General features: G+C 45.6%; 2 protein-coding genes across 8 annotated transcripts in view; one reads left to right on the top strand and one right to left on the bottom strand.

The window, feature by feature from the left end:
* Nucleotides 1–7304, bottom strand: part of LOC118574316 (small integral membrane protein 10-like protein 2A) — a 23116-nt gene extending 15812 nt beyond the window's left edge. Inside the window, exons 1-3 of one of the 6 annotated variants that reach the window (XM_036175159.1) lie at nucleotides 6665–7112; nucleotides 5524–5680; nucleotides 3384–3666 (exon numbers count right to left, since the gene is read on the bottom strand). In XM_036175159.1, the coding sequence (XP_036031052.1) occupies nucleotides 6840–7076 (237 nt within the window). In that variant the 5' untranslated portion in view covers nucleotides 7077–7112 and the 3' untranslated portion in view covers nucleotides 3384–3666; nucleotides 5524–5680; nucleotides 6665–6839. The other 5 variants (XR_004943718.1, XR_004943717.1, XR_004943716.1 and 2 more) reach the window with 5 other exon arrangements.
* Ct55 (cancer/testis antigen 55) lies at nucleotides 6124–27155 on the top strand. 2 transcript variants are annotated; one of them, XM_036175156.1, is made up of 7 exons: nucleotides 6124–6146; nucleotides 8600–8665; nucleotides 15585–15636; nucleotides 19904–20082; nucleotides 24101–24242; nucleotides 25653–25765; nucleotides 26521–27155. In XM_036175156.1, exons 1-7 carry the CDS (start codon nucleotides 6126–6128, stop codon nucleotides 26710–26712), a joined length of 765 nt encoding a protein of 254 aa, XP_036031049.1. In that variant the 5' UTR covers nucleotides 6124–6125; the 3' UTR covers nucleotides 26713–27155. The 2 variants fall into 2 exon arrangements, with proteins under 2 accessions (XP_036031049.1, XP_036031050.1); XM_036175157.1 differs by lacking the exon at nucleotides 6124–6146 and adding an exon at nucleotides 6513–6939.
* Nucleotides 27156–27490: the final 335 nt, after the last annotated feature.

Raw genomic sequence — 27490 nt, forward strand, 5'->3', positions numbered from 1 at the left:
CTACCAACCATCTCATCATTTCTCCTCCTCTCCACTCTGCTGTACGTATATTCATCCTCCTATAGCCTTCCAAACTCCCCAGGCTCCTCTTGGCGTTCTCCCAGGGTTATGGCCTTCGGCCCAGACTCTTGGACTCTTCCTAGTACTCATGTCCTTTCCATTCCCCGGCCCTCCTCTTCACCCTCCAGTCATTGTCTCAGAATTCTGCCCTGCTCCCTGGCCTTCCTCATCCTACTTCCCAGGCTCTTCCTACTATCCTCTCCAGGCGAGGCCCTCTACTTCCTACCATTTGGCTTTGATGTGACCCTCCCCATTCTTCTAGAACCCTTGAGTCCTCACTTCTCTTCTCCAGCATTCTTTCTCTCGAACCCCCGCTACCCCCAGAGTCCTGTCCCCCACTCTCTACCCTCCACCCAAAACCTCCTGCCTTGCACACCAGCCTCCTGTACACCTTCCTACTAGATCCCCTTGATTCCTCTCCTCCCCTGGTGTCCTTCAGCTCTCCCAGAGAATTCTGCTGCCGTCCCCACCCATCCTCTGCCATCTTCTACCATCTGACTATGCTCACCAGCCTCCTCCCTACTCCCAAGTCTCCTTCTGCCTTCTCATGTCCTTCCATGTTTTGTGGCCTCCCCCATCTGTCCTCCCCATAGACTCCTGTTCTTCCCATCTGTCCTCCTCCCCAGCTGTCCTCCCCACAGCCTTCTATCCTCCTTCCCAACTATCCTCCCCACTATCTTCTGTTGTCCTCCCCAGCTGTCCTCCTCACAGTCTTCTGTCCTCCCCAGTCTTGTTGTCCTCCCCACAGCCTTCTATCCTCCTTCCCAACTATCCTCCCCACAGTCTTCTGTCATCCTCCCCAGCTGTCCTCCCCACAGTCTTCTGTCGTCCTCCCCAGCTGTCTTCCCCATAGCCTATCCTCCTCCCCAGCTGTCCTCCCCACAGTCTTCTGTCGTCCTCCCCAGCTGTCCTCCCCAGAGCCTATCCTCCTCCCCAGCTGTCCTCCCCACAGTCTTCTGTCCTCCTCCCCAGCTGTCCTCCCCACAGTCTTCTGTCGTCCTCCCCAGCTGTCCTCCCCTCAGTCTTCTGTCCTCCTCCCCAGCTGTCCTCCCCACAGTCTTCTGTCCTCCTCCCCAGCTGTCCTCCCCACAGTCTTCTGTTGTCCTCCCCAGCTGTCCTCCTCAGTCTTCTGTCGTCCTCCCCAGCTGTCCTCCTCAGTCTTCTGTTGTCCTCCCCAGCTGTTCTCCTCAGTCTTCTGTCGTCCTCCCCAGCTGTCCTCCTCAGTCTTCTGTCGTCCTCCCCAGCTGTCCTCCTCAGTCTTCTGTCCTCCTCCCCAGCAGTCCTCCTCAGTCTTCTGTCCTCCTCCCCAGCTGTCCTCCCCACAGCCTCCTGTTCACCTCCCCAGAGTCTTCGTCCCTCTCCTCTCATCTCCCCAGTCCCTTCCCAGCCTCCAACTGACTGTCAGCCCGCTCCTCAGTTTCAGCCTTGTTTCCCTCATTCATCTGGCCCTCCTCTTCTTATCTCCCCAGCCTCATAGCCTCCATGTCACCTGGCTTCTGCATTGCCATGCTGTTCTGCGTTTCCTCCTACCACACCCCTTACTCCGCTGTGTTCCTTCTCAGCTTCCTACCACCTTCCCTACCCGTCTGCCCTCTCCCAGCCCCCCACTCTCCCCTTCAGCCTGTCCTGCAGCCCTAAGCCTTCTGCCCTGCCCAGTCCCTTGAGCCTGCCTGCTTCCTCCCCAGCTTATCTTTCTCAGTGTTCCATGTTGCTCTGCAGACACCTTCCCTTCAGAGTATGGCCCTCAGTCCAGGCCTTCTGTCCTCCTAGCATACTATCCCCTAGCTCTGCCCTCTGCTTTCCCTGCAGCTTCCTGCCTGCCTCTCTGGAATTCAGGCCCACTCAATGACCCTCCTCACAACCCAACCTTTCATCAAGCCTCCTGCCCTTTATCTGGTCTTCTGAATCTCTCAGTCCACCTATCATCCTGCATGCTACCATGTCCCCAGCCTGTTGTTACTCATCCCAGAACCGTACATCCCCGAGCTTCCTATCTTCTACTCCACACTTCTGCCCTCCTCCCCAGCCTTCAGTCCTCCCTAGCGTCCTACTGTTCTCAAGAGACTCTTGGGCATCTGTTAAGCTTTCTGTCTTTGTCGAGATTCCTGTACATTCCGCAAGGTCTACAGCACGTCAGATCTCCTGTCCTGCTCTACAGCACCCCTGAGCCCCTGTCCTTCTCCACAGCACTCCAGAGTATTGTGTCCTTCTCTACAGTAGCCAAGAGTCTCCTGTTTGGCTCTACAGAACCCCATATCCCCAGGCCTGCTCTACAGCACCCCAGAGTCTAGTGTCCTGCTCTACAACATCCCAGAGTCTCTTGTCATGCTCTACAACGCCCCAGAGTCTCCTGTCCTGCTCTACAGCACACCAGAGTATCCTGTCCTGCTCTAGCACCACAGAGTCTTCTGTCCTCATCTATAGCAACCCAGAGTCTCCTGTCCATCACTACAGTACCCCAGAGCCCCTATCCTGCTCTACACCACCCCAGAGCCCCCTGTCCTGCTATATAGCACCCCAGAATCTCCTGTCCTGCCCTACAGCACCCCAGAATCTCGTCCTGCTCTACAGCACCCCAGAGCCCCCTGCCCTGCCCTACAGCACCTCAGAATCTCCTATCCTGCTCTAAACCACCCCAGAGCCCCCTGTCCTGCTCTATAGCACTCCAGAATCTCCTGTCCTGCTCTACAGCACGCCAGAGCCCCCTGCCCTGCCCTACAGCACCCCAGAATCTCCTGCCCTGCTCTACAGCACCCCAGAGCCCCCTGTCCTGCTCTACAGCACCCCTAGAATCTGTCCTGCTCTACAGCACCCCATTATCTCCTCTCCTGCTCTACAGTACCCCAGAATCTCCTGTCCTATTCTACAGCACCCAGAGCCCGCTGTCCTACTCTACAGCACCCGAGATCCTGTCCTGCTCTATAGCACCCCAGAATCTCCTGTCCTGCTCTCCAGCACCCCCAGAGTCTCCTGTCCTGCTCTACAGCACCCCAGAGTCTTCTGTCCTTATCTATAGCGCCCCAGACTCTCCTGTCCATCACTACAGCACCCCAGAGCCCCTATCCTGCTCTACACCACCCTGAAGTCTCCTGTCCTACTCTCCAGCGCCCCTGAGCCCCCTGTCCTGCTTTAGTCTTCCATCTTCCCAGAAAAACTTCCTGACTTTCTCTAGTCTCCCACAATACACTTGAGCTTTATGTTCCCTTTCCTGGCCTCCTGACTGTTTCTTTCCCAGCCCTCACAGGGGAGTGAGTCTCTTACAGCCTTGCTATCTGACCTCTCCCAGCCCCTCTCCACTGTCCTCTTGCTAAGGCCCACCTCACCTCAGCCCTAGTGTTTCTGGCTTCTCTGGTGACCCCTCAGAATGGAGCTCTGACAGAACCGAGATAAAGCCATGAGAGAAAAGCAGGCATGCAGCTCCAGCATGTGGTGGGTGCTCTGTCTCCTCAGGAGTCCCTCGCAAGCTGCTGGCCAAAAGACAGTGAGGGCTTTACCGCCTGCTACTGCAGATGGGTCTGTGGGCATCACAGAGTGGCCCGCAGAGCGCTGTTTCATTTCGCCTCACTCTCCAGGTTCAACTTGAATTAAACACATTGAGTCCGGACCCTGGAATGAAAGAGAACCTTTGCTTCATCTTCTTTCTCTGAATACTGAACAGGATAACTGCCACCTTCAGGGCCTGGCTCGACTGTCGCCCACTTGGTGGAGGGGAGCAGAGGGTGGTGGTCCTGTCAAGGACAGTCTAGAAGGAAGCTCTGAAGCTGCACTTTCCCTGCTCAGCTCTGGATGACCCTCTGGGCTTGGAGCTTGCTGTCCCGTACCCCACCCACTTCCCCACCCAGGTACGGTATGGCACCCAAGAAAAACAGGAGGCGTCCAGGCAGTATTTGGTGTACTGAACTCGAGGATTTTCTTTTAACTTTGGGGGACAACAACAAGAGACAACATCAGGGACTGCATCTCTGACCAGACAACACTGGCAGTGCAGAGTTCATGACACATGGAAATGCACGCTCATCCAGGTCAAGTCTCCAAACTGATTGAAGCTCCGCTGCCTGCAATGCAGACTGCAAGGAAATCAAGTGCATCACCACCCCATCACGCAGCAAGGGCACCATGGAGGAACAAAGGTAGCCCAGGGGGCGGGGAACGCAGAAGCTCAGACTACTCAGGGCCAGAATGGGACACCAACACAAAGCTGAGTCCTCCTTCTATCCCCGTGTTCTGACTGACACCACTGGGCCCAGAATCCAGTCCAATGCCAGTGCCTCTGACCTCACACCATAGTCCATGCCTGAGCATGAGCAGGGAGGGGCTTCTCTGGACTGGGAGGTCTAAGAAGGCGGGGCCTCGGACCCATTTCTCCAAGTTAAGTCCAGGTCCTTCTTCTACAGGAAGAACAGGACACCTGTGAAACTCCTCCTCAATCATGCAATCCCCAAACATAAACATGTTAACACACATGTAATTATACATACATAGACCACTCAATGAAATTTGGCAGAAGAAAGGTATCCATCCTGGGCTGTGGGAAACAGCAGGGGGACACGAAGTAGCCACCTTTTCAGTCTGTGCACCTAAAGTGAGAGAACTGGAGATCTTCATCTGGGTCCCTGACTCTTAATGGGCACCCAGGCCACTCCGTCCCTGGGGCTGCCTAGTGTTATTAAGGTTTCCATCCCCAGAATTGGATACATGGGCCTTGAGCTATCCGTGCCAGAAGAGCTGAGGGAAATAGCAGATGGGTGTCCCTTCAGTCATTCCTGGCCATTTCGACACCCCACCCAGAACCCCCTGGACTGTCCTAAAGCCATCTATCTATATGATACTTCTCCATGTGATTCCAGGGCTAGGCCCCTAAGGTTCAGAACACAGAGATGTGGACCAAGGTTCTCAACCTCTTCACTCTCCTGCTTGTACCCTGACCTTACAAACCACAAAGCCATCATCACCACCACTCTATCACCAACCTGAGAGGTCTGCACCACAGACTTGCTCAGGAACTCATGCTCAGACTCTGCTGAGGTGGGATGTTTGGCTCTGTTGAGAGTAGATGGCTTACCAGGGGACTGAAACTCCTTTCTCTGTCCCCCACCACAGCTATTCCCGTCTTCAACATGACTTTCCATATCACTCCAAGGAAAGGCAGATGCCCAGCTTCCCTACCCCATGGTCTCTCTTTCTCCCTAGGTCCCCTGGCAGCTCTCCACTTCCTCCCAACCCCAATGTCCTGCCAGGTCACAAAGACTGCAGAGGGGGTGGGGAAATGCAGGTCCAGGGAAGGCTGAGCTCCCCACTATTCTGTGTGTAACAAGGACAAAACCCACGCCTTTCATTGAGCCCCACTGAGTTCATGAGGTGGGAGAAGACATCTCCCTCACAGTGTTGCTAGGAGGTATCAGTGCCCAAGGTACACTGGCATCTTTTCTATGGAAGGGCCAGAAGACCCGAGCCATGCCACACCTCTAGGCCTCTACCAGAAAGGCCTTTCCTCTTCTAGGTAGGCTCTTCACTCAGCTGCTCCTCGGGCTGCTACAGGAACAGCAGCAGGCATCTCTAGGTAGGGATCCATCTTGAAATGATCTCAGAAGTGGTGAGCCATCACCTAGAAGAGCAAGACCTGAAATAAAGAAGAGGGAGACTTCAGAGTTGGCCTCCTGCGCACTCTCCTTCTCTACCCTATTCTGACAGCAGCTGCCTGCTCCTGGAGTCCTTCTCACTCCCCAGATCCTGTGGTACACAGCTGCCAGGCTGCTCATGGCTGGTAGATGGGCTTCTGGGTCTGGAGAGTGCTGCAGGGAGCCTGGGCAGACAGGGAGGAATAGTTGCTGTTCTTTCCTGTCTGCAGATGCAGAGCCTGAGGAATGCCCCCAGACCGGGTTAGGGGAGAAAGAGGGAGGGCAGGAGGACAGGCAGAGGACAGACCCTGCACAGTCCCCAACAGTACAGGAGCAGTTTGGAGATGGGCTGTGCCGAGCTGCAGAGACTATCCTTGGGTCTCCAGCAAAGAAGGGGACAGACCTGAGGTTTGGTTCGGAAGAGAACTGTCCTTTTTATTATCTTTTATGCTTTTTACCACCCAACAGGTAAGGATCAATGGACAAATCTTTACTCCTCATGGGACCTTCCTGGTGGCTCACTGGCCCAGTCCTCCCCCATCAGGGTTCAGGTTACATCTCAGGAAGACTCTACAAAAAAAGGGATTTGAGGCCTGGAAGGTGGGTGGGAGGGGCTCCCTGTCTGTGTGTTGGTGATGAGCTGGCCCTCCAAGATGCCATGGCCACCCAATACCCTATCATGGAACCACCAGCAGGGAACACGGGAGAGCCTCGCCTACCTTTTCAGTTTCCAAGCTTGGCTAAGTAGCAGGTGGGCCAGGGTGTATTCCTTATTCCCACAAACAAGTCATACCCACCAGCCTCCATCCAACCTGTCTGCACCTACCTTCCTGCACAGGGCCTGGTAAATCCTGCGGTAGCATCCCCTCTTTCGAGTTTTCCCCCTTTCTGGCCAATGGGAGGCAACAGGTTTGCCAGACTCTGGTGATTCTCTGGATGCAGTGGAAAAGGACTGTGAAGGTTTTTCGGTATTGCGGGTATGGTACCTTGGATCCTCCGCGGAGGCCTAAAATGGAGGGGCCCGGCTGGCCGTCCCGCCTGCGCCCCCCGCAGCAGTCTCTGGGCACTGCGCGGCCCCACGGTCCTTCCCGCGGCCGCCTGGCGCGGGTGGCGCGGATGGTGCTCTCCGCCGGAGGGGCCGCCGTGGTGTCGGGCGATGGCTCACTCGATCCTCACCTGCAGGCGGACATTGAGCATCACCGAGGCCGCCATGTAGAAGTAAGGGAAGTTCACGCGCAGCCGCCAGGCCAGGTCGAAGAAGGTGAGCAGCGTGCGTGTGAGCCCTTTGCAGAAGGCGCTGTAGGAGCCGCGTGTCGCCGCCCAACGCGACAGTCGCATTGCCAGGCCTGATAGGGCCGCAGCCGCCGCTGCAGCAGACAGGGCTGTAGTCACCGCCATCGGCCTGGCTCACCTGCAGCAAAGCCAGCCCAACGTGCCTCGTGGTCCCAACCCCCCACCCCCTGCCCCCATGGTCCACAGCCATGCCCTCGGGGTCCCGGGTCACTGAAGCCTCCAATGCTCCACCCACCAGCCCCAGCAGCTTCAGTGGTTTCGCGCCATCCCGCCAGACCTGCAGCTGCTCAGCTCCGCCTACTCGCCGCAGGCTCTGGAATGATGGAGATGGAGACCCCGCAGCATGCTTGCAGACTAGTTTCAGAGATCTAGTAAAGAGCCCGACCCCCTGCACCCTGAGGCCAAGGCCTGGAGCTGTTGGTTTAGGGGCCCCACCCGTGGTTTCTCATGTCAGGTCTCTGTTGAGTGTAGGCCCCTCCTCACTAAACCGATGTGATCCAGCCCCACACAGTTGTGACTTCATGTCCACCTCCTTCCTGGCTGCTCAGTGCCTATGCCCAAGGACCAGGTGGTTTAGTAGGTGCCAGTGCCAGAGTTTGCTCCTGTGAATCTCCTAGGATAAAGGAGGTTTAGCAGGTTTTGACCATTTTGCTGATGTACATAAACCATATCCAGAAGGCCCTGCCTACGCACACGCACACACACTTTCATCCTTCTTCCACAGTCCCCTCAGGATATGTGGCCAGCCAAACACTGCACCTTTCTTGAATTCAAATAGAATTGTACCTGTATCATGGAGTGCTACCAAACCCATATTCAGGTATTTTTTCTATTATATTTATTGGTGCTGTGTATTTCTTTGTTAGCAAATTTCAACATAGTCCCTGGATTTCTAAGAATACCTCTTTTAAACTGTTTATCCTGGTTGCTAAACAAGTTTGTCTTGAATTTACATTTGTTACTTGATTATGAGCCATGAAACACTAGTGTGCTTAAATGCTATGATTTTTTTCACCTAATTTTATGTTATGTAAACTAAACTAAATACCTCGAAAGCCCTACATATTTAATGAAGCAAGAAATCCGCATGCTTCCTTAAGGTTGTAAGTTTAAAACAGTCACCTTACTGTCTTTTAAGGTTTTACAAGGAAGTTATACCTGAGTATTCCTCTCAAAATGACTGTTCACCATCACATTTTAATAGCTCTATGACTTCCTGTACAACTGTTTACAGGACCAGAACATTCACATATACTTGGATCATTGTCCTACTTATGTGGTCGAGATTTTGTTTTGTTTTGCTTTTTAAGGGGAAACCTGAAACATGAAAGAGAGTACAACAGGACTGATCCACGATCCACTTTCCAATCTGTTCCCAAACACAAATTCTCCATTCATTAATAGATCCTTTCAGAACTAAGAGGAAATATAAACAGTGGTGGAAAAAAGGAGATCAGGAGCATTTGTGAACAGCAGAAACACCCTTAAAATGTCAAAAGAATAATGTAATTCTATGAAGAAAAAAAGAAAACATTAAAATGAGTAAAAATAAGGATGAATAGAATGGACTCTCATGTGTTGTAAAGGTTTATTTCTTTTTATATGTGCACACCTGTGTGTGTTTCTAGTGCCAGTGGAGGCATGCTGATGGAGGCCAGATGGTGTCCAAACCCCGGGAACTGGACTTAGAGTTGGTGAGTGAACTGATGTGGGTTCTTGGAATCACACCTGGGTCCTCAAGAAGATTGGTAAGCACTCTTAACTGCTGAGCTATTTCTCCAGCTCCTTTGTGTGTTTTTAAAATTATGTTTGAGAGTGCAAACCTCCAAAAATAAATGCCAACTAGCATAATGCTCTCCTTCTGCAGCTGAACTACTTAAAGATGTATTTTAAAGAGAAGTTAGGCAGACCTAAAGGAGTGAGGTTTCCATAGTGCTGGGAATAATTAAACTGTCAATGTCAGAGTGTGAGAAGTTAATACATATATTGTAATACCTGCCGCAGACACTAAAGTTGACTTTATTAAATGCATTATATAGCAGTACAGCTAAATCACAATGAAATTTTAAAAGTTTACATGTAATCCACAGGAGGGGAAGAAAATAGGAACAGGAGAAAGAAACAGAATTAATCGACATGTCTTATTCAGATCCCACCAACACTCATTTTAATTTTACTTTTGAGACAGTGTCTTACTATGCAGTCCTGGCTGGCCTGTAATTCTCTATGAGGGCCAGGCTGGTCTCAAACTCAGAAAAACCCACCTAACTCCTGAGTGATAGGATACAAGGCATACACCATCATATCAAGCATTTTTTTTTTTAAATTTAAGTGGTCTAAACAGATTGCTTAGAAGACAGAGATTGTCAGAGTGGATTAAAAACTCACTTCAAGCTGGGCAGTGGTGGCGCAGGCATTTAATCCCAGCACTTAGGAGGCAGAGCCAGGCGGATCTGGTCTACAGAGTGAGTTCCAGGAAAGGCACAAAGCTACACAGAGAAACCTTGTCTCAAAAACAAACAAACAAACAAACAAACAAACAAACAAACAAAAAACTCACTTCAAAACTTATTAAGTAACTTAAAATAGTTACTTAGCACAGCATGGTTAACAATTAGTCAAGAAATAGAATAAAAATGAAGTGTTCATCAGCTCATGAACGGATAAACAAAGTGTGGTCCCCACACACCATAGAATACTATTCAGTCATTAAAAACAAACAAGCAAACATGGATATAATGGGTGGTCATTAAATAAGAATAAGTCGAATACAATTTCAATAAATAAATTTTAAAAACCCTCCCAACTAGAATAAAACATCAAATATTTTCAAAAATGTCACGCTTCGAAGAAAACAGACAAAACTCCTCAGTCACATGGTGTTCCCATGAATTTTTAGCCCCAGTGTCCCCAAGCTTCACTGTCCTATCCTGCCCAACAACTTAGGAACTGTGTTGAGTGAAATTCAGTTTGCCCTCTGGCTGCAAGTTCAAAGGAAAGCAAAGCTAACACCTGCAGAATGTCAGCAAAGAACAGTCAGAAAAACATGCAGTAGACAGGGACTTGTCGCTAAATGTGAGAGAACATATTTCACTTCTTAAGGGTGTAATGAAAAGACCAGTAATGATAACCAGTGATAATGCTAAAACAGCTTTGTTCTCTGAAATAATACCTTGTAGCCATCTTCCAAGATTCAACCAAGTCAAGTAAATCAGACGTAGTGACATTTAAAGCAACAGCCCCAACCAGTGTAGGATTCAGTTCCGTTATAGTTCATATTTTATTCTCTTTCAGACCCTACAAATACTAAAGTGTATTTCAAAAGCATTTATTCTTATTATAGACCTTTGATTTATACACTAATAATTAAATCATAGGGGAACATGTGATGAAAACGCTGCTCCATTTGAAAACTTATTACACATCAGGGTATAATGGCACATATTTTTAACCGCAGTACTTGGGAAGCAGAGGCAGGCAGAACTCGGTAAATTCCAGGTTGGTGTATGTGAGGGGGTCTACACGGACTGTCTAAAAATAAAAATAATTATTGAACAGTTTGACTGTCGTGGCCCATCATCACTGATTTCTATCTGTATAACCTCTCTCACCTTCATTTGCAATTTTAAGAAATCAGTTGTGAATGGGAAAGTGTATATTATGTCCTGTTGTTATATATTTTTCTGATCTTAAAGAAGTGGTCAATGATAAAGAACTGCTCTTGGTGCCAGGCACTCAGTGGTGGAGCACTCTTTTAATCCCAGCACTCAGAAGGCAGAGTCAGGTGGATCTCTGTGAGTTCGAGGCCAGCCTGGGCTACAAAGTGAGTTCCAGGACAGGCACTAAAACTACACAGAGAAACCCTGCCTTGAAAACAACAACAAAACAAACAAACAAACAAAGAACTGCTCTTCCTTTTCCTTCGTTTCCTTTCTCAAAGTAAGAGAGTGTTCTTTTGTTTGTAGCCCAAATGCCAAATTTATTGTTTTGACATCCTTACTCCCAAGCCTAATGACCTGAGTTCAATCGCATGGACCCTCATGGTAGAAGGAGAAAATCAATTTCAGCAGGCCAGGTCACCCTCTGACCTCCACAGGCACTCAATGTACACACACATATGTGTATGCACACTAAGCAAACAAATAAATTTAAAAAATGAATAAATAACAGATTGAGAGCTCCTGATGCCTTGCTCACCTTTATTTCCTTTGTGTAAAAAAAAAAAAAAAAAAAAAAAAAAAAAGAACCCTGAGCAGAACCCCTGTAAAACACCCTGTAGCAAGCAGCTACAGGGCCTGTTAGGACACGCGCCAACGTGACCCCCAAGCCCATGACACCAGACTTCTGGATGCAACTGCAAGCTTGAGAACCAAGTTCTCAGGGACAACAGGGTTTTTTTTAATTACTATTTATTCATTTATGTGTGTGTGTGTTTACACGTGCTCACGTGAGAGAGTGTGCAATAGGCAAAGGGCAAGCGAGAGCAGTTAAGAGCACCCATGTGGCAGCTTACAACTAACTCAAGTTCCAGGGAATCCAGTGTCTTCTTCTGGACTCCAAGGGCACCAGGCATGCATGTGGTACACATACATACCTGCAGGCAAATCATCTATAAACATAAAATAAATCAACATAATTTTTTAAAAAGAAGGCATGTGCAAAGTGACATTGTACTACCACATAGGTAGTACATAGGCTGCTGGTTTTATTTTCTTCCATCGAGATGCTTGCTTTTAGGAAAAAAAATCATAATGTTTATGATAAAAATAACAGCTCTTTTTGGTTTTCCAAGAAAGGGTTTCTCTGTGTAACAACCCTAGCTGTCCTGGAACTCGCTTTGTAGACAGCGCTGGCCTCGACCTCACAGAGATCCACCTACCTCTGCTTCCCCAGGGCTGAGATTAAAGCTGCTGCTGTCACCACCACCTGGCAAAATAACAGCTTTAATGACATTTGTGGCAGTTTGATTAAGAATGGCCCCCATATACTCATATATTGACTGCTTAGTCACCAAGGAGTGGCCTTATTTGAGAAGGATTAGCAGGATTAGGAGGTAAGGTCTTGATGTAATAGGTGTGGCCTTATTGGAGAAAATGTGTCACCGGGGGTGGACTTTGAGGTTTCAGAAACCAACACTAGGCCCAGTCCTACCCCACTACGCTTGCAGATCAGGATGTAGCTATCAGCTACTTCTCCAGAACCATGTCTGCCTGCTGCCATGCTCCCTGACATGATGATAATGGACTAAGTCTCTGAAACTATAAGCAAGCCCCCAATTAAATGCTTTCTTTTGAAAGAGTTGTCTTGGTCATGGTGTCTCTTCACAGCAATGGAACAATGTCTAAGACAACATATAATTCACATAGTGTAAAATCCATCTTTGTAAGGCATACAACTCAAACTGGACCTGGTAGCTCAATTCTGTTATCCTAGTACTGGTGATCCAGAAGGATTGCCACAACCAACCTACAGAGTGAGATCCTCTCAAAAAAAAAAAAAAAAAGAAAGGAAGGAAGGAAAAAAGGAAGGAAGGAAGGAAGGAAGACTGTGTCACTCCCTCCCCTTGTTCTCCTAATATAATGCAAGCTGGCCTCAGACTCTCAGCAATCTTTTATCAGCATTCTTCCTGCCTCTACCTCCCAAGTATTGGGATAACAAGAATGTGCAACCATGCCTGATATAATATGCAGTATTTCTGACTGACTTCTTTCACATAGGATAAAATGTTCAAAGTTCAGTCTATCTTCTATGATGTATGTATGAAAATGTATGACTATGTGGGCACACACTGGCATTATCTTGGATATGTATCTAGTCGTGAAATCATCAGAGCATGTGACCACTCTCCACTTAGCTTTCTGAGGAAGGGCCCTTAAACAAGCTCACTCAGAGTGTGTGAGCATTGCAATTGCTTTATAACCTTGACAACACTTGTTACTCCTTTTCTTTTTAAAAATCATAAACAGGGGTTGGGGATTTAGCTCAGTAATAGAGCACTTGCCTAGCAAGAGCAAGGCCCTGGGTTCAATCCTCAGCTCCAGCAAAAAACAAAACAAAAAAAACCAAACAGATATGACATAGCACGTCAGTGTAGGTAAGTTTTTTTGTTTGCTTTGTTTTTTTTGTTTTGGTTTCACTTTTTGGCTTTTCAAAACAGGGTTTCTCTGTGTTGTCCTGGCTATCCTGGAACTCACTCTGTAGACCAGGCTGGCCTACAAACTCACAGAGATCTGCCTGCCTCTGCCTCTTGAGTGTTGGGATTAAAGGCGTGCACTACCACTGCCTGGAGCTTTATTAATTTTATGGCTGACTAATATCCCACTGTTAGGCATACATGACATATTTGGGATGAAAAACTTATATTATATTTATATACAGAAAACTCAGGCCAGGTAGTGGTGGGGCAGGCCTTTAATCGCAGAACTAGGGAAGCAGAGGCAGGAGGATCTCTGAGTTCAAGGCCAGCTTGGTCTACAGAGTGAGTTCCAGGATGCCAGGGCTACACAGAGAAACCCTCTCTCGAAAGACAAAAACAGCAACAACAACAAAATCAAAAGGAGAAGAAAACTCAGCAATGTGCATTTAATTCGGTTTAGTGGCAAGTTCTTTAGCCACAGATTTGGGACGCAGGATGTCAGATGTCACTGCCTCATTTATTGTAATGGTCTTCAGACCTTCTTTCTACCAACTAAACCAGAGCTCCTTTGTCTTTCAAGTTAATCTGTGTTAAGGCAATGGTGGTACATGCCTTCCTGGTCTGTGGACCAGCTGCCCCCACCTGGTCTTCCTCTTGGTGATGCAATAAGGGACCCCCATCGTGAGACATAAGGAGGGCAGGAAGACTACTAGCTCTACGTTGGGTAGGTGTGATCTAACCTGTACTTGTGGGTGAACTGGAGCAGAGGGTAGCTGTTTGATGGTCTGGTTAATGCAAGCAGCACTTTTCGACTGCTCGTAGAAGAGAGTCCTTTGCCAGCGCAGCTGGATGTAGCAGGGCCATCTGAAAACGCATGTAAGGTCTCTTTTGAGAGGCATGTCCTCTGCAAGGCCATAAGTTCTTAGCTGTTGTTTTGTTGTTGTTGTTTTCTCCTCAGATGGAGGATTCTCCATCTTTTTGGTCTCCTGCTGGGCTCACCTTTCCCCTTGGCCTTCTTTCCTTGGCCGGGGGAGAGAGGCACAGGACAAATTCCCAGTGGAATTCTATTTCCTCAATCTTGCTTTTGTTTCCAGTGCTTCTGGAGTTCTTGTCGGGAAATTATTGCTTTTTTAAAAAAAAATATTTTAGAGCAATAATTTGTTGCTGTAAACAAACAGCAATGTTTGTTTCCTGTATTTTCCTCTAGCAGAAATGGTCCAGTAGAATGTGGTAGCTCGTGTTTGTAATCCCAGCATTCAGAAAGCTGAAACATCCTTTATCTTTTTTTAAATACAGACATCTTGACTTATTTATTTATTGTTGTTTTCTTTATTAAGAAATTTTCTATTCATTTTACATACCAACCGCAGGTCCCCCTCTCCTCCCTCCTCTCGTCCCCCAGCCTCCCCTCCCCCAACCCACCCCCCATTCCCACGTCCTCCAAGGCAAAGTCTCCCATGGGGAGTCAGCAGAGCCTGATAACACTCAGTTTAGGTAGGTCCAAGTCCCTCCTCCCTGCACCAAGGCTGTACAAGTCTCCCACCATACGCACGGGGCTCAAAAAAGCCCATCCATGCACCAGGGATGGATCCTGATCCCACTGCCTGAGGACCCCCTAAACAGTTAAAGCTAAACAACTGCTGAGACATCCTTTAATCCCAGCACTCAAGAGGCAGAGGAGGTGGAGCTCTGTGAGATCTAGGCCATCCTGGTCTACAGAGTGAGTTCCAGGACAGCCAGAGCTGTTACACGGAGAAACCCTGTCTTGAAAGAGCAAAAACAAACAAACAAGAAAAATAAAAAAGAATAGAAGCCGGGCGGTGGTGGTGCACGCCTTTAATCCCAGCACTCGGGAGGCAGAAGCAGGCGGATCTCTGTGAGTTCCAGGTCAGCCTGATCTACAGAGTGAGATCCAGAAAAGGCACCAAAGCTACACAGAGAAACCCTGTCTCAAAAAACCAAAAAACAAACAAACAAACAAAACAAAAAAAAAAAAAAAAAAGAAAAAGAAAAGGAAAGGAAAGGAAACTGAGACAAGTAGATTGCCACAAATTTGAGGTAGTCTGGGTTAGAATGAAATCCTATCTCAAAAACAAAACAACAATAACCACCACAACAAACCATATAAAAGTGTCTGGATGGATCCCAGCTCTACGCAACAGGATAAACTGTGAAGTCCGCCCTTCCAACTTCCCACAACTCCTAGCCCTCTCTGAGTAATCTACACTCCTATTGGCTGGTTGAGCAGGTACACTGCTGCTCCACAAGAGGCAGTCTTGCCACACTGAGAGCCTAGACTGGATGTACAAAGAACGGAAGTAGACTAGCCTCGGAGAGAGCGGCTGTGATAAGACTTCTCCTGGGAGACAGAGAACTAGACAGCAGGAAGCCTCACTCCTGGCACCACTTGGTGTTCAAGCTTGCCCAGACAACAAACCATGCACCGGCTAATTTCCAGATTTCGTGCCTTCTTTCAGAGGAAAGCGGACCCAGAGGAAGAGAGAGACCAGAAGCAGAGGCTCTTGCAAGGTACTACACTAATTTTTTCCCCCAAAGAGACCTTCTCTTAGAGGTATGTCCCATCTTGAGCTGGAGTCTGAAGAACTTAGAAAACTTCTCCATGGCTTAGTAGCGTCATTTTTTTTTTTTTTTTTTTCTGAGACAGGGTTTCTCTGTGTAGATTTGGCGTCTTCCTTTATCTTGCTCTGTAGACCAGGCTGGCCTTGAACTCACAGAGATCCACCTGCCTCTGCCTCCCGAGTGCTGGGATTACAGGCGTGCGCCACCGCACCCGGTTTAGTAGCGCCATCTTGTTGCAGTGGGGCATCCCCAGCCTTACTCCGCGCCCTCCTCCGCCATCTGCTGGATAGTCTGGCACAGATTCACTCTAGAACTTTCCTGCCCAAAGGAATGATAAAAGGCAAAGAGAAAATAATGACAAATAAAGGCAAAATAATGGGGACTACAGAGAGTAGTTAAGAGCATTTTTGGTTTTTAGATGACCCGGATTCAGTTCCCAGCACCCACATAGCTGTTCACAACTGTTCTTGGGGATCCAGAGTAGTCTGGCCTCCTAGGGCATGCGGTACACTTACGTACACTCAGGCGCGCGCGCGCGCACACACACACACACACACACACACACACACACACACACACACAATTAAAAAGATTTTAAGATAAGCCGGGCGGTGGTGGCGCACACCTTTAATCCCAGCACTTGGGAGGCAGAGGCAAGCGGATCTCTGTGAGTTCGAGGCCAGCCTGGCCTGGCAGGGCTGTTACACACAGAAACCCTGTCTTGAAAAACTAAAAAACCAACCAAACAAAAATCTTTAAAACAGAAAGGACAAAGTATGGCAAAAGACAAAGAAGGTAGGGGTGGGTGAGAGGTGAGAAGCCATTTCAGTATACCTGAGGAGCTATTGGCAATTGATAGTTGCTGGGAGAGGGAGAGCCAGTTTTCTCTAAGGATGTGACCACTGATAGATAGGTCGACCATACTCCAAGGAAGGCACTAGACCAAAGAGTATTTGGGCAACACAAGTTGGACTTGATGGGCTAAAAAGAAACACAGGGAGAGACCACTATATTGGGTGAATCTGGAAGGAATTGGAGCAAGCATGGTGTGTCAATAGGATCAAAACATGTTGTAGGAAATTATTTTTTTAATTAATTAATTTATTTATTAATTATGTATACAGTGTTCTGCCTACATGACATGCTTGCAGGCAAGAAGAAGGCACCAGATCTCATTACAGATGGTTGTGAGCCATTATGTGGTTGCTGGGAATTGAACTCAGGACCTCTGGAAGAACAGCCAGTGCTCTTAACCTCTGAGCCATCTCTCCAGCCCTATAACGGATGGGGGAGCTGGATAGTGTGGTACACACCTTCTCTTTTCTTTTCTTTCTTTCTTTCTTTTTTTTTTTTTTTTTGAGCTGGGGATCGAACCCAGGGCCATGTGCTTGCAAGAGCTCTACCACTGAGCTAAATCCCCAACCGGGAAATTCTTAAAGAATTAATTAAATAATTTTTTTGAGACAGGGTTTCTCTGTGTAGTTTTGGTGCCTGTCCTGGATATTGACCAGGCTGGCCTTGAACTCACAGAGATCCGCCTGCCTCTGCCTCCCAAGTGCTGGGATTAAAGGCCTAGACCACCACCGCCAGGCTTGGGTTTATTGGGTGTTTGTTTTTTATTTTGTTTTTCAAGACAGGGTTTCTCTGTGTCCTGCTGCCCTGGAACTTACTCTGTAGGCTGACCTTGAACTCAGAGACCCGCCTTCCTCTCTGCCTCCCAAGTGCTGGGATTAAAGGCATGCACCACCACCACCTGGCTAATTAAACACCTTTTAAACAAAGAAGGCAGAGTTAGGAAGTGAGAGAAAGGGTGGAGGTAGGAGAGGGGAGGTGTCTGTGTCTCGTTTTTGTTTTTTTTTTTTTTTGGAACTTTAAAAAAAAATTTAGATTATGTCATCCTACGTAAGTCAGCAACAGTACATGTCAGAAGGTGAGAGGACAACTTGTAGGCATCGGCTCTCTCCTGCCATTTTGAAGGATCAAGGAATCAAATCCACATATCAGGCCTAGGAGCAAGCACCTCTAACCCAATGAGCCATTTTGCCAGCCCGTTGATTTTGTCTCTTAACTGAGCACATGTTTGTATCTATTAACCAACTTTCTGTTACTATGATAAAATGCCCGAGACAAATTAACTTAGAGGAAGAAAACTTCTTGGGGCTCACACTTTCATAGTGTTCTGTCAGTAGTTACTTGACTGTGTTTCTGGAATACTGGCAAGACAGAACATTCTGGTGGGAAGATGTAGTACAACAGAGTTGCTCGACTCAGGAAAGACAGGAAGGAGAGAAAAAGATAAATTTCATAACAAAGCCCTTTATCCCCCCAATTCACCAAGGTATATGAATTCATAAATATAATTACTCAGCAAATGAGGTCATCATGGCTTTCCTAATCCAAAGGCTTCACTTTGAACACTGTTCCCTGGGGACCAAGCCATTTTTATTTTTGTTCCTTGAGACAGTGTTGTTCTGTGTGACCATGGCTGTCCTGCAACTTGCTCTATAGACCAGGCTGGCCTCGAACTCACAGAGATCCACCTGTCTCTGCCTCCCGAGTGGTGGGATTAAAAGCATGCCCCTCCACAACCTGGCAGGGATTAAGTTTTTAATATGTTAGTTTATAGATGACATTTAAAACCAACCTATAATAGGAACCAAGCAAATGAATCATATATCTGTGGCCAATAAGAAGATAGGAATCAAAGTTTACTTGCTCACTTTGTATTCCTAAATACATGCCCTGGATTCTGCCACTGATTACTTGTACAATGGATTATTTTAAGGGTATGTATTTCATTAGTGAGAGTCCAGTAAATAGTTTGAAATGGCTGGGGTGAATGGCATCCCTCCTCTGAATTATATCAATTCTATTTAATTGTATCAATTCTAATTAACTAGAATTTATGTTCAAAGACTCTGGCTTTTTTTTCAAGACAGGGTTTCTCTGTGTAGTTTTAGAGCCTATCCTGGAACTCACTCTGTAGACCAAGCTGGCCTCGAACTCACAGAGATCTGCCTGCCTCTGCCTCCCAAGTGCTGGGATTAAGGCATGTGTGACCACTGCCCGGCCAAAGACTCTGGCTTTAAGGCCTGAAAATATCATTACTATTCACAAGCATCCTCACAAAAGAAGCTCTAGTATTATCATGTCCATGCTACAGACAAGTCAGGTAGGCAAGCAGCAAAGAGTGCCCATCTAGTTGGTGGCCCAGCAGAACTCATACCCAAATTGAACAAAGAAAAGAAAACATACACACACACATACACACACACACACACACACACACACACACACACACACACACACACACCATGCAACCAGGATGTAAACCTAGCTAGCCACTCTCCATCCAGAATCTTGCATATTTAATCATTGCTTACTAACCTAATTCCTATTGTTGTGCCCATGTCTCAAGACCCCCCAAGCTAGATCATCACGGAGCAGATACCCGATGCAAAACACATAGGGGTTTATTGATAACAAGCAAGCCTGGGGTTGATCCATGTTCAACACTCAACATAGCAAGTGGAGGAGGATGGCCCTGAGCTTTCAGGGTGAGGGGTTTTTAAAGGGAAAAACCTGGGGTTAGGGATTTAGCTCAGTGGTAGAGCACTTGCCTAGCAATCACAAGGCCCTGGGTTCGATCCTCAGCTCTGAGGAAAAAAAAATTTAAAGGAAAAAACTGCAAGCAGGGTGGTACAAGTCTTTGCATCATATGATTGGGTGAGGGTGTGTAGCTTTTGAATTTACTGGTTGGGGGTTACAGTTATCATTTTTTGGCATACCTGAACAAGTCCCAGGTTCTGTCCTTGAGCTGCCATGGGAGCTGACTGGCCTCACACATTGATTGACCCATGCACGTAGCTCTAAGTTGGTGAGGGTCCCAGACAGTGAACAACTGACTGAACCTTGAGCGGTCAGAGTACGTGCAGAAAGGGAGCTACTGCAAGGACTGTGTCTTTTGTTCACGGCCCTCCCAGAAACTGCTTGCTCAAGTCTTGGGAAACTGAAATTGAGGCCTGATCTCTGACAGAAGACTGACAGCCTTTTATGGTGTCTGTTTGGTTCTTTCACTATCTCAAATCAAAGTCACTTTACTTCTAGACTTAGATAGTTGTTATCACATCTTTCTTTGGTAGGGCTTATTTGTAATATGTGTTTGCACTTGAGAATAATTTACACATATATATTTTTTTCTTTACTCATCATTTAGATGACACACAAACCATGCAGGGAAATGCGACAGGGTCCTGCAGTGACTATGGTTGCATTAATGAGCGCATTCTCTTCAATGCTGGTGTCGTGCCAGTCAATGAACCTCTGCAAGTTAAACCAAAGGTTCCTGCACTTATGGAAGTAGACCAAATCACTCACGGATCTAATGCAATCACAGTAAGAGTTGTACATTCTGGGTACTTTCTTATTTCTGAGTTCTTTCACTCTGGCTTCTATTTATTCAGCCCCTCTTTAATAGACATGTTGCTGTGGAGGGAAGCTGGTCTAACTTAGACGATTGTATAGGGTATCTGTTATATTTTTGTATTAGTATTTATTTAGAAAAGTATAAATTGCATTATCTATTCCTCAGTATAGAATGTATATTATTCTGTAACTTTTTCCTGTAATGCAAATAATGCATATGTGCTATTTGATAAATAGTAACTATGTGAAAAGACATGTACTTTAATCATTTTTTAAAAAATAGCTTTACTGAAGTATAATTTACTTACCATGGAGTTCTCCAAGTTTCAAACATTTTCAGATTTCCAGACTCTGTATCTAGCTCCCCAGTTCGGATATTTATCACTTAAATTTGTATATTTGAATTAAGCTTATTATTATTAGTGTACTAATTGACACCATCAGCAGCAGGCTGTGAGACTCCCTATTTGTCAGGCTTGGTGAGAGTGGAAGTATTGTCAATCCTTGCCATTTTTAGCCATCTAAGAAGTGAAAAGCCAACCAGGCTTCCACATGTAGTAGGGCTGCCTGTTAGTTGGAGACTGGGCACTGAGAGGTCAGAGGGTGCACTGGATTATCCACATAGTATGTGAGCCTGTTGCTTCATTTATGGTAAAACTGAATAAATAAATAAATAAGCATGAGGAAGTTGGTATTGACAGCTGGAGATGGAACTTACATAGAGGGAGAAACTGGGGTTTTCAAAATTGCAAACATAAAAATGAATTTATATGAATCAAATTTTCATTCATTTATTTCCCCAAGACCAGATTTAATTAATAAGGCCCCATAAATCAAGAACACCACAATTTCAGTTACTCTTTTACAACGTGCTATGCCTGTAGCTACATCTGGAGGATGAAAAAGCCATTCAATCTTTAAACCTCACTAAAGTGCCATCAACTTCCCTGAGAGTAAGAAGCAGGGCCATGGGTCGGTCACTCTGGGAAGTGCTTGCTGCATAACATGAAGACTTGAGCCAGCACCCACATAAAAGCTGGCCACAGCAGCATGACCTTTAGCCCTAGTGCCGAAGAGCAGAGACAGGAGAGTTCCTGGAGCCTGCTGGCCAGCCAGTCTGGCCAGTCACGGCATTCTGGTTTGGTGAGAGAGGCTATCTTGAAAATAAGGTGGAGAACAATTGAAAAAGACCCCAGTGTGGGCCTCTTACTCCCACAAATACAGGCATGAACATCTCCCAGCCACCGCTTCCCTGAACACACACACACACACACACACACACACACACACACACACACACACTTCACAAGGACAGTATAAACCGACAGTTCCTCCTTCTAGACAGTCACATTTGAGCATGTATTCAGTCACTCGTACTTGCCTTTTCCTAGGAACATAGCAACAAAAGTCCACTCACTCCAGGCAGGGCACCAAAACAGACCAGTGTTCCTACCCAAGTCTAACTTGGGTATGTAGTGAACTTACTGGAGTGGTACAGGGGATTGGTTATAGGACAACAGGTGACTCAAAGGCAACTCTGTCACCAAAAAGTGCACCCTAGCATTGGTGATGACTTCTAAAAGCTGCACCCCTGGAACTCTCTGCCGAATTTCAATTCAGAGGGAATAGCTACATAGAAGTCATTTACAATAAGACTAGGCACACGGGGGTGTAGAAAGCTGGGAGGAGTGGAGGGAGGGAAGGCTGTGGTTGGAATGTATTGCGTGAGAGAAGAATAAATAAAAATTAAAACAATTAAAAAGGAAACAATAAATAAGGAGACTGAGGAAAAAGTCATTTGCAAAAAAACAGCATATGGATCTATTAAACAACGCAAACACATTATGTCCCACAGACCAAATCAGTTCAGGTACAAGTTCATGCAAGTAGTCTCCTTAATTTTCCCAGTTCATTCCATGGCCCAGGGAACTCTTCAAGAGGCAGGACAAGTCCAGCTGGGTGCATTCTGGCCATTCTGCAGCATAAAATGTTGCCCCAGGATGGAGAGAGCAGCTTGAGTTCTGGGTGAAGCCCGAGGCTGGGGGGTCAGAGGGCAGGGATGATGAGGAGTAGGGCAGTGCTGGGTCTGTGCAGTGGTGTCCTCTTCCTCATTCAGAGGACCTGATAAAAGAGCAAGGTGCCCATGTTTGCAAGGTGACTACGTCTAGTTTGCTGTCCCAGGTCACAAGGGCGTCCTTGAGACTGTCCTTGGCCCAGCATGACTCACTGTAGCAGCCTCAGCACAGCTTCCTTGGTGGCATTCCAGCAGCATTGCTTGCTTTTCTTCTTCCCTTCAGCAGGGTATCACTCCCTACCAGGGCACTCAGGGGCTCTGCAGGCTTCAGGAGCCACAGCAGATGTGAGAGCAGGAACTGAGCTGAATCAGGAAACAATAAAGCCCAGGGCCGCAGGCGTTGGTGGCGCATGCCCGTAATCCCAGCACTTGGGAGGCAGAGGCAGGTGGATCTCTGTGAGTTCGAGGCCAGCCTGGTCTACAGAGCTAGTCCAGGACAGGTTCCAAAGCTACAGAGAAACCCTGTCTGTGGGGGGAGGGGGGAAGCCCAGGGCCACCAGATGTTCGTAGCGTGGGCCAGCAGCTATGGGAGCTCTCACTGGAAAATTTTGAGCATGAAATTCTGCTCCTGAGTGCTAATCCTACATGTATATATTAGGCAAATAGGTAGTGTATTAGATTATAAGTTGTATGTCCAACTGTGTGGAATGGAGCCACTAAAGTACAGTACTTCCTTTTTGTGGAATGTCATGTTATCTTTTAAAAAGTTAAAGCAAACTGACTTATTTGTGCTCATTTGGTTATATATTTATTACACATATATAATATTACATTTTCCTTTAAAATAGTGTATAGGTAAATAATCTGGAACAATGTAGGTATGAGTGTTATAGTCTAGGGAAGAAAGTTACAAACCACTACATATGTAAAGCCACATGGGAATCCTTTAGTAGCTGACAATGGAGAGCACTCTTGCCATAAAGAACTCTTGGCACTGAAGCTCAGGGGTACAGGGTTTATAAAGGCAAAAAACCAAAGTGATACCATTGTCAGGTATAGGTCAGGGGAACCTTATTATATTAGTTTTGGTTACACATTAAACAGATATTTTGGTTATACATCCAGGCTATGGTGAAGGTCATGGAAAGTCCCTAATGTGTGGCCAAGATTGATGTGACTGTTCAGGTAATTAGGGATTGAAAATGGCCTGAGCAGACACAAAATGGAGTCCGTGCAAGATGTTATCTTGGTCACTTCATGAGAACATGGCCAGTGGTTATTGCATAGGAAACGGATTTGGGAATTATGTATAATTTTCTTCCTTTTCTATTTTTTACATTTTATATACTGAATATATCATATCTTATTTTTATAATGAGAAAAACAAAACGTCAGAAAAGATGATTATAATCCTAACAAATGAGAATTTAGATTACCCCCCCTTTTTTAACTTTAGATACATTCCTAACGTAACTGATTTTTTTAGACCCTCCAGCCTGACCCTGCTTAGCTTCCAAGATCACGAGACTGATAGTATTTAAGGTGGTATATACCTCTAAATTTATTTTCTCAAATTTATCTTGACATTCTTTTGTCTCCCTAGATGCTCTGTTCTGGAATCTTAGTGTTTATTTCCCTCCTTTTTCTGTATTGATGCTGGCTTATCAATTGCAATCAATGTGGCATACCAATGCCAGATGCTAATGATAAGAGAAGCTAAAGATTGACTAGTGGAAATGTGTGGCAGCTCTCTATTTTGTTCTTAGTTTTCCTAATCTGCTCCAAAACTACAGTAAAAATGATATGAAGCTCAAACATTATTCCATCAGCACATGCCAATTTATGCACCAGTTGTCTATGGTCATTATTTGAATTATTGAATAGATTTTTAGGGTAGAATTCAAAATTTTAAACTTCAGTTTGTTTGAAGTAACCATTTTTATTTTATTTATTTGTTTATTTACTATTTTCCAGATGGATGCTTACTGTGATGGCCATGGTGATGACCCATCAGCATCTCACATGACAGTGTCACTTGACTGTATCACCTCTCTACTAGATGATGCTGACCATATTAATCATGAACCATCTTTCTCTCTAGACATTGTCTGTAAAGGTACTCTTCACATTTTTATTTACTTGTTTTCTGGTTCTTTTGAGACAGGATTTCTCTGTGTAGCTTGGCTGTCCTGGAACTTGCTCTGTAGACCAGGCTGGTTTTGAACCCACAGAGATTTGCCTGCCTCTGCCTCCTGAGTGCTGGGATTAAATGCATACACCATCATCCAGCTCATATTTTTAAATTTAAAATTGTCACTCATTTGAAGTATTATGAGTTGGACTAAGGAATATCTTCAAATTTGGAACATGCTAATTTGACAAGAGGTTTTTCGTATTATATCTATGACTGCAGTGTACTTGGATCTTTGGATGTATTAAATAAACTCAGAGCTCCATGCTTGTTAGGTAAGGTCTATACTACTGAGCTACATTCCCAATCCTATAATTGGCTCTTATCAGTGGCACTTCAATATTTGAAGTGGACTGTTGGAGTTTGAAAATAAGGTACAGCAAGGGACATAAAAAAACCTCAAGCTATAATTTGTTACATTTTCATTTATTTGTGTACACTAATATTTGTGCAGCTTTTTAATTTTGTAGGTATTTAATTTCTATTCTAACACTATTACATAAAATAAGGCTAGGAAAAAGCCCTCCTCTCTCTCTCTCTCTCTCTCTCTCTCTCTCTCTCTCTCTCTCTGTCTATTTGTATTTATTGTTTTATATCTAAAGCAATGATGTGTTAATTTAAAGAGATTATTGGACTTTTATTTGGCTCAATTGAGGTTCTAGATATTGAGGGCAGAAGACAAAATATAGAAGGCTTCATTAAATCTTTTTTATAGAGAGCTCATAGTATCATTGGGAGAGACAGACAAGTGACTCCATTAAAATAGTATGGATGAAATGGTGGTGTTGGCAGTGGTGGTGGCCGCTGTGGCACAAGCCTTTAAACCCATCACTCGGGAGGCAGAGGCAGGCAGGTCTCTGTGAGTTCGAGGCCAGCCTGGTCTACAGAGAGAGTTCCAGGACAACCAAGGTTACACAGAGAAACCCTTTGTTTAAAAAAAAAAGAAATGAAAGAAAACAGTAATTGCCTTTGACTGCAGAACCATCTCTTCAACCCTTACCTTTTACAAAAATTGTGTCTATTTTTATTTATTGTGTATGTGTGCATTTGTGTACACCACGTGTATGTATTGTGTGGGGGGGCACCTGCAGAAAGACAAGAGGAGAATACAGATAAGCCACAGGTGGCTGTGGGTACTGGGAGCTGAACCTGAGTCCCTTGCAACAACAATAACATCTCTGGACCATCTGTCCAGCCCTGGGGTTCTAAATGTTAAAAATGTACTTTATACGTAATAGAAACTTTGTCAGGGATAACTTCACAGTAAATGGTGAAATGTCATATTCCCCAAATAAGATGGCCCTCTAACTTGATTTTCTCCCATGACTGTTACAGATTTTGAACCTTATAAGGGTGACCTGGTTGAAATTGAGTTTTCTGAGCAGCAAGACACACAGAGCAGAAAGGCCATCTTGATGAAGCCTCTGAAGCACCATCATGTAAATGAGGTAGTTCATGTGCTATACTTCCTTTGTGTCTGCTTACCTTTCATTTAGTGATCATTTTTGCTGCTCAGGATTATATTACAAGTGTTAGGAAACCTAAAATAATAGCTTTACCAAAATGAGCTTCTTTTCTTAGTAAAAATACTGTAATTCTGAATGGAAATGATGAGAATGTAGTTCATTTGATGACAATTGAAGTTTATACAGTTTATCTGGGAGGCATCAAAATGTGGGAGAGCAACAAAATGAAAGAACAATGATGAGGTTTCTTGGAATTGTTAAGAAAAATGAGTGGAGTGTCACTTAAACCGCTCAGTGGTATGTGGGTATGATATGGGTAGTAAAAACTGAAAACAAGTTGGCTTGCACTCATTTTGCACCATAAGAAAAATGAAGGAATGTGCTTCTAATGCAACCGACAAAGTAGAGGAAAAATGATAGTCGACTTAACAACACATTCCTTTCTCACTCTTTGTTTTTCAAACAGTCGGCCTTAACTAGAAGTGAACAGTCATTGTGGGTAATATTTAAAACAAAATTCTCTCAGCAGAGACCTAGCGCTCAGCCTCAGGGACTGCTTTCATTGGCATGAGGTTGGATCTGGACAGGGGTGTGCTTACACAGCACCTAGATGTTGCTATTATGTAACGTTGGGTGGGAATCTGTAGTGGGGTGAATCTGTAGTGGGGTGAAGGGGTCTGCTGGCTAGAGTCTGTGACCATGATTTCTCCATTCATTGTAGCCATTTCTCATCCCAGGTTTGCGTTACCAGAGTAGATGGAAGAACTGGGGTGCTGGAAGACACCATCTTTTTCACCTTGGATTCTCTTAAACTTCCTTCTGGATATGTGCCTCAACCAGATGATATTGTCAATGTGGTCGCTGTGCAGAGCATTCAGTCTCAGTATTTGTGGAGAGCAGTTGTAATGGCCCCAGTACAAGGAACATAGGAACCAAGCCTTTTGTATTTCTTCTTCAGTGTTATTTCTATGTGTAGTGAAGGGCCTGCTTTAATGCAATAGGTTTGAATTAGTAAGCCAAAATATATGTTAAATATGTTTTACTTGGAAACACCCTGGTAATGTTGTTGGAAGTATCGACTCACTTTAGGGAGGTGCCTGATCTATGCAGAGACATACCTAAACTGGCTTTTGACTATAGCAAGGGAACAACACTTCATATTAGGTTAATTCTGTTTTCCGTGATCAGGAATGTATTATGTACTGCTAGTGGCCTTGTTTGTCCTTTGAGTAACATGCAGAGGGAGGCCAGCAAGTAAATGTGTGTAATTTAAAGACAAAGATGCCTTCAGTTCTGAGTCCCCTTATGCTATGTACAATGTTTACTTTTTCCATAGCATTTTTTAAAAAGATTTATTTATTATGTATACGGAAGAGGGTGCCAGATCTCATTACAGATGGTTGTGAGCCACCATGTGGGTGCTGGAAGAGGACCTCTGGAAGAGCAGTTGGTGCTCTTAACTTCTGAGCCATCTCTCTAGCCCTTCCATAACATTTTTAATTTCCCACTGCCTACTCAGTTTGTTAAATTTAACACCAATGTAATAGAGCCCATCCTTCCATGTTAGAATGATAGATTCATACATACAGGGTTTTTGCTTATCCATTAGCTTCTCAGCCAGTGTCTGATAGTTGGGGCAGACCACATATTATTAACTTTAATAAATGAGTTGTCTGAGCAGCAATACTTTTTACCTGTGGTTAACTT

The sequence above is a fragment of the Onychomys torridus genome, chromosome X, assembly GCF_903995425.1.
Source record: "Onychomys torridus chromosome X, mOncTor1.1, whole genome shotgun sequence".
NCBI lineage: Eukaryota > Metazoa > Chordata > Mammalia > Rodentia > Cricetidae > Onychomys > Onychomys torridus.

Coding starts and splice junctions, on each gene's coding strand:
- Ct55 (XM_036175156.1), top strand. CDS start 6,126: ATGCTTTTTACCACCCAACAG. Junction 6,147..8,599: donor TGCTTTTTACCACCCAACAG/GTAAGGATCAAT, acceptor GTGTGTTTCTAG/TGCCAGTGGAGGCATGCTGA. Junction 15,637..19,903: donor GAAGCAGAGGCTCTTGCAAG/GTACTACACTAA, acceptor CTCATCATTTAG/ATGACACACAAACCATGCAG.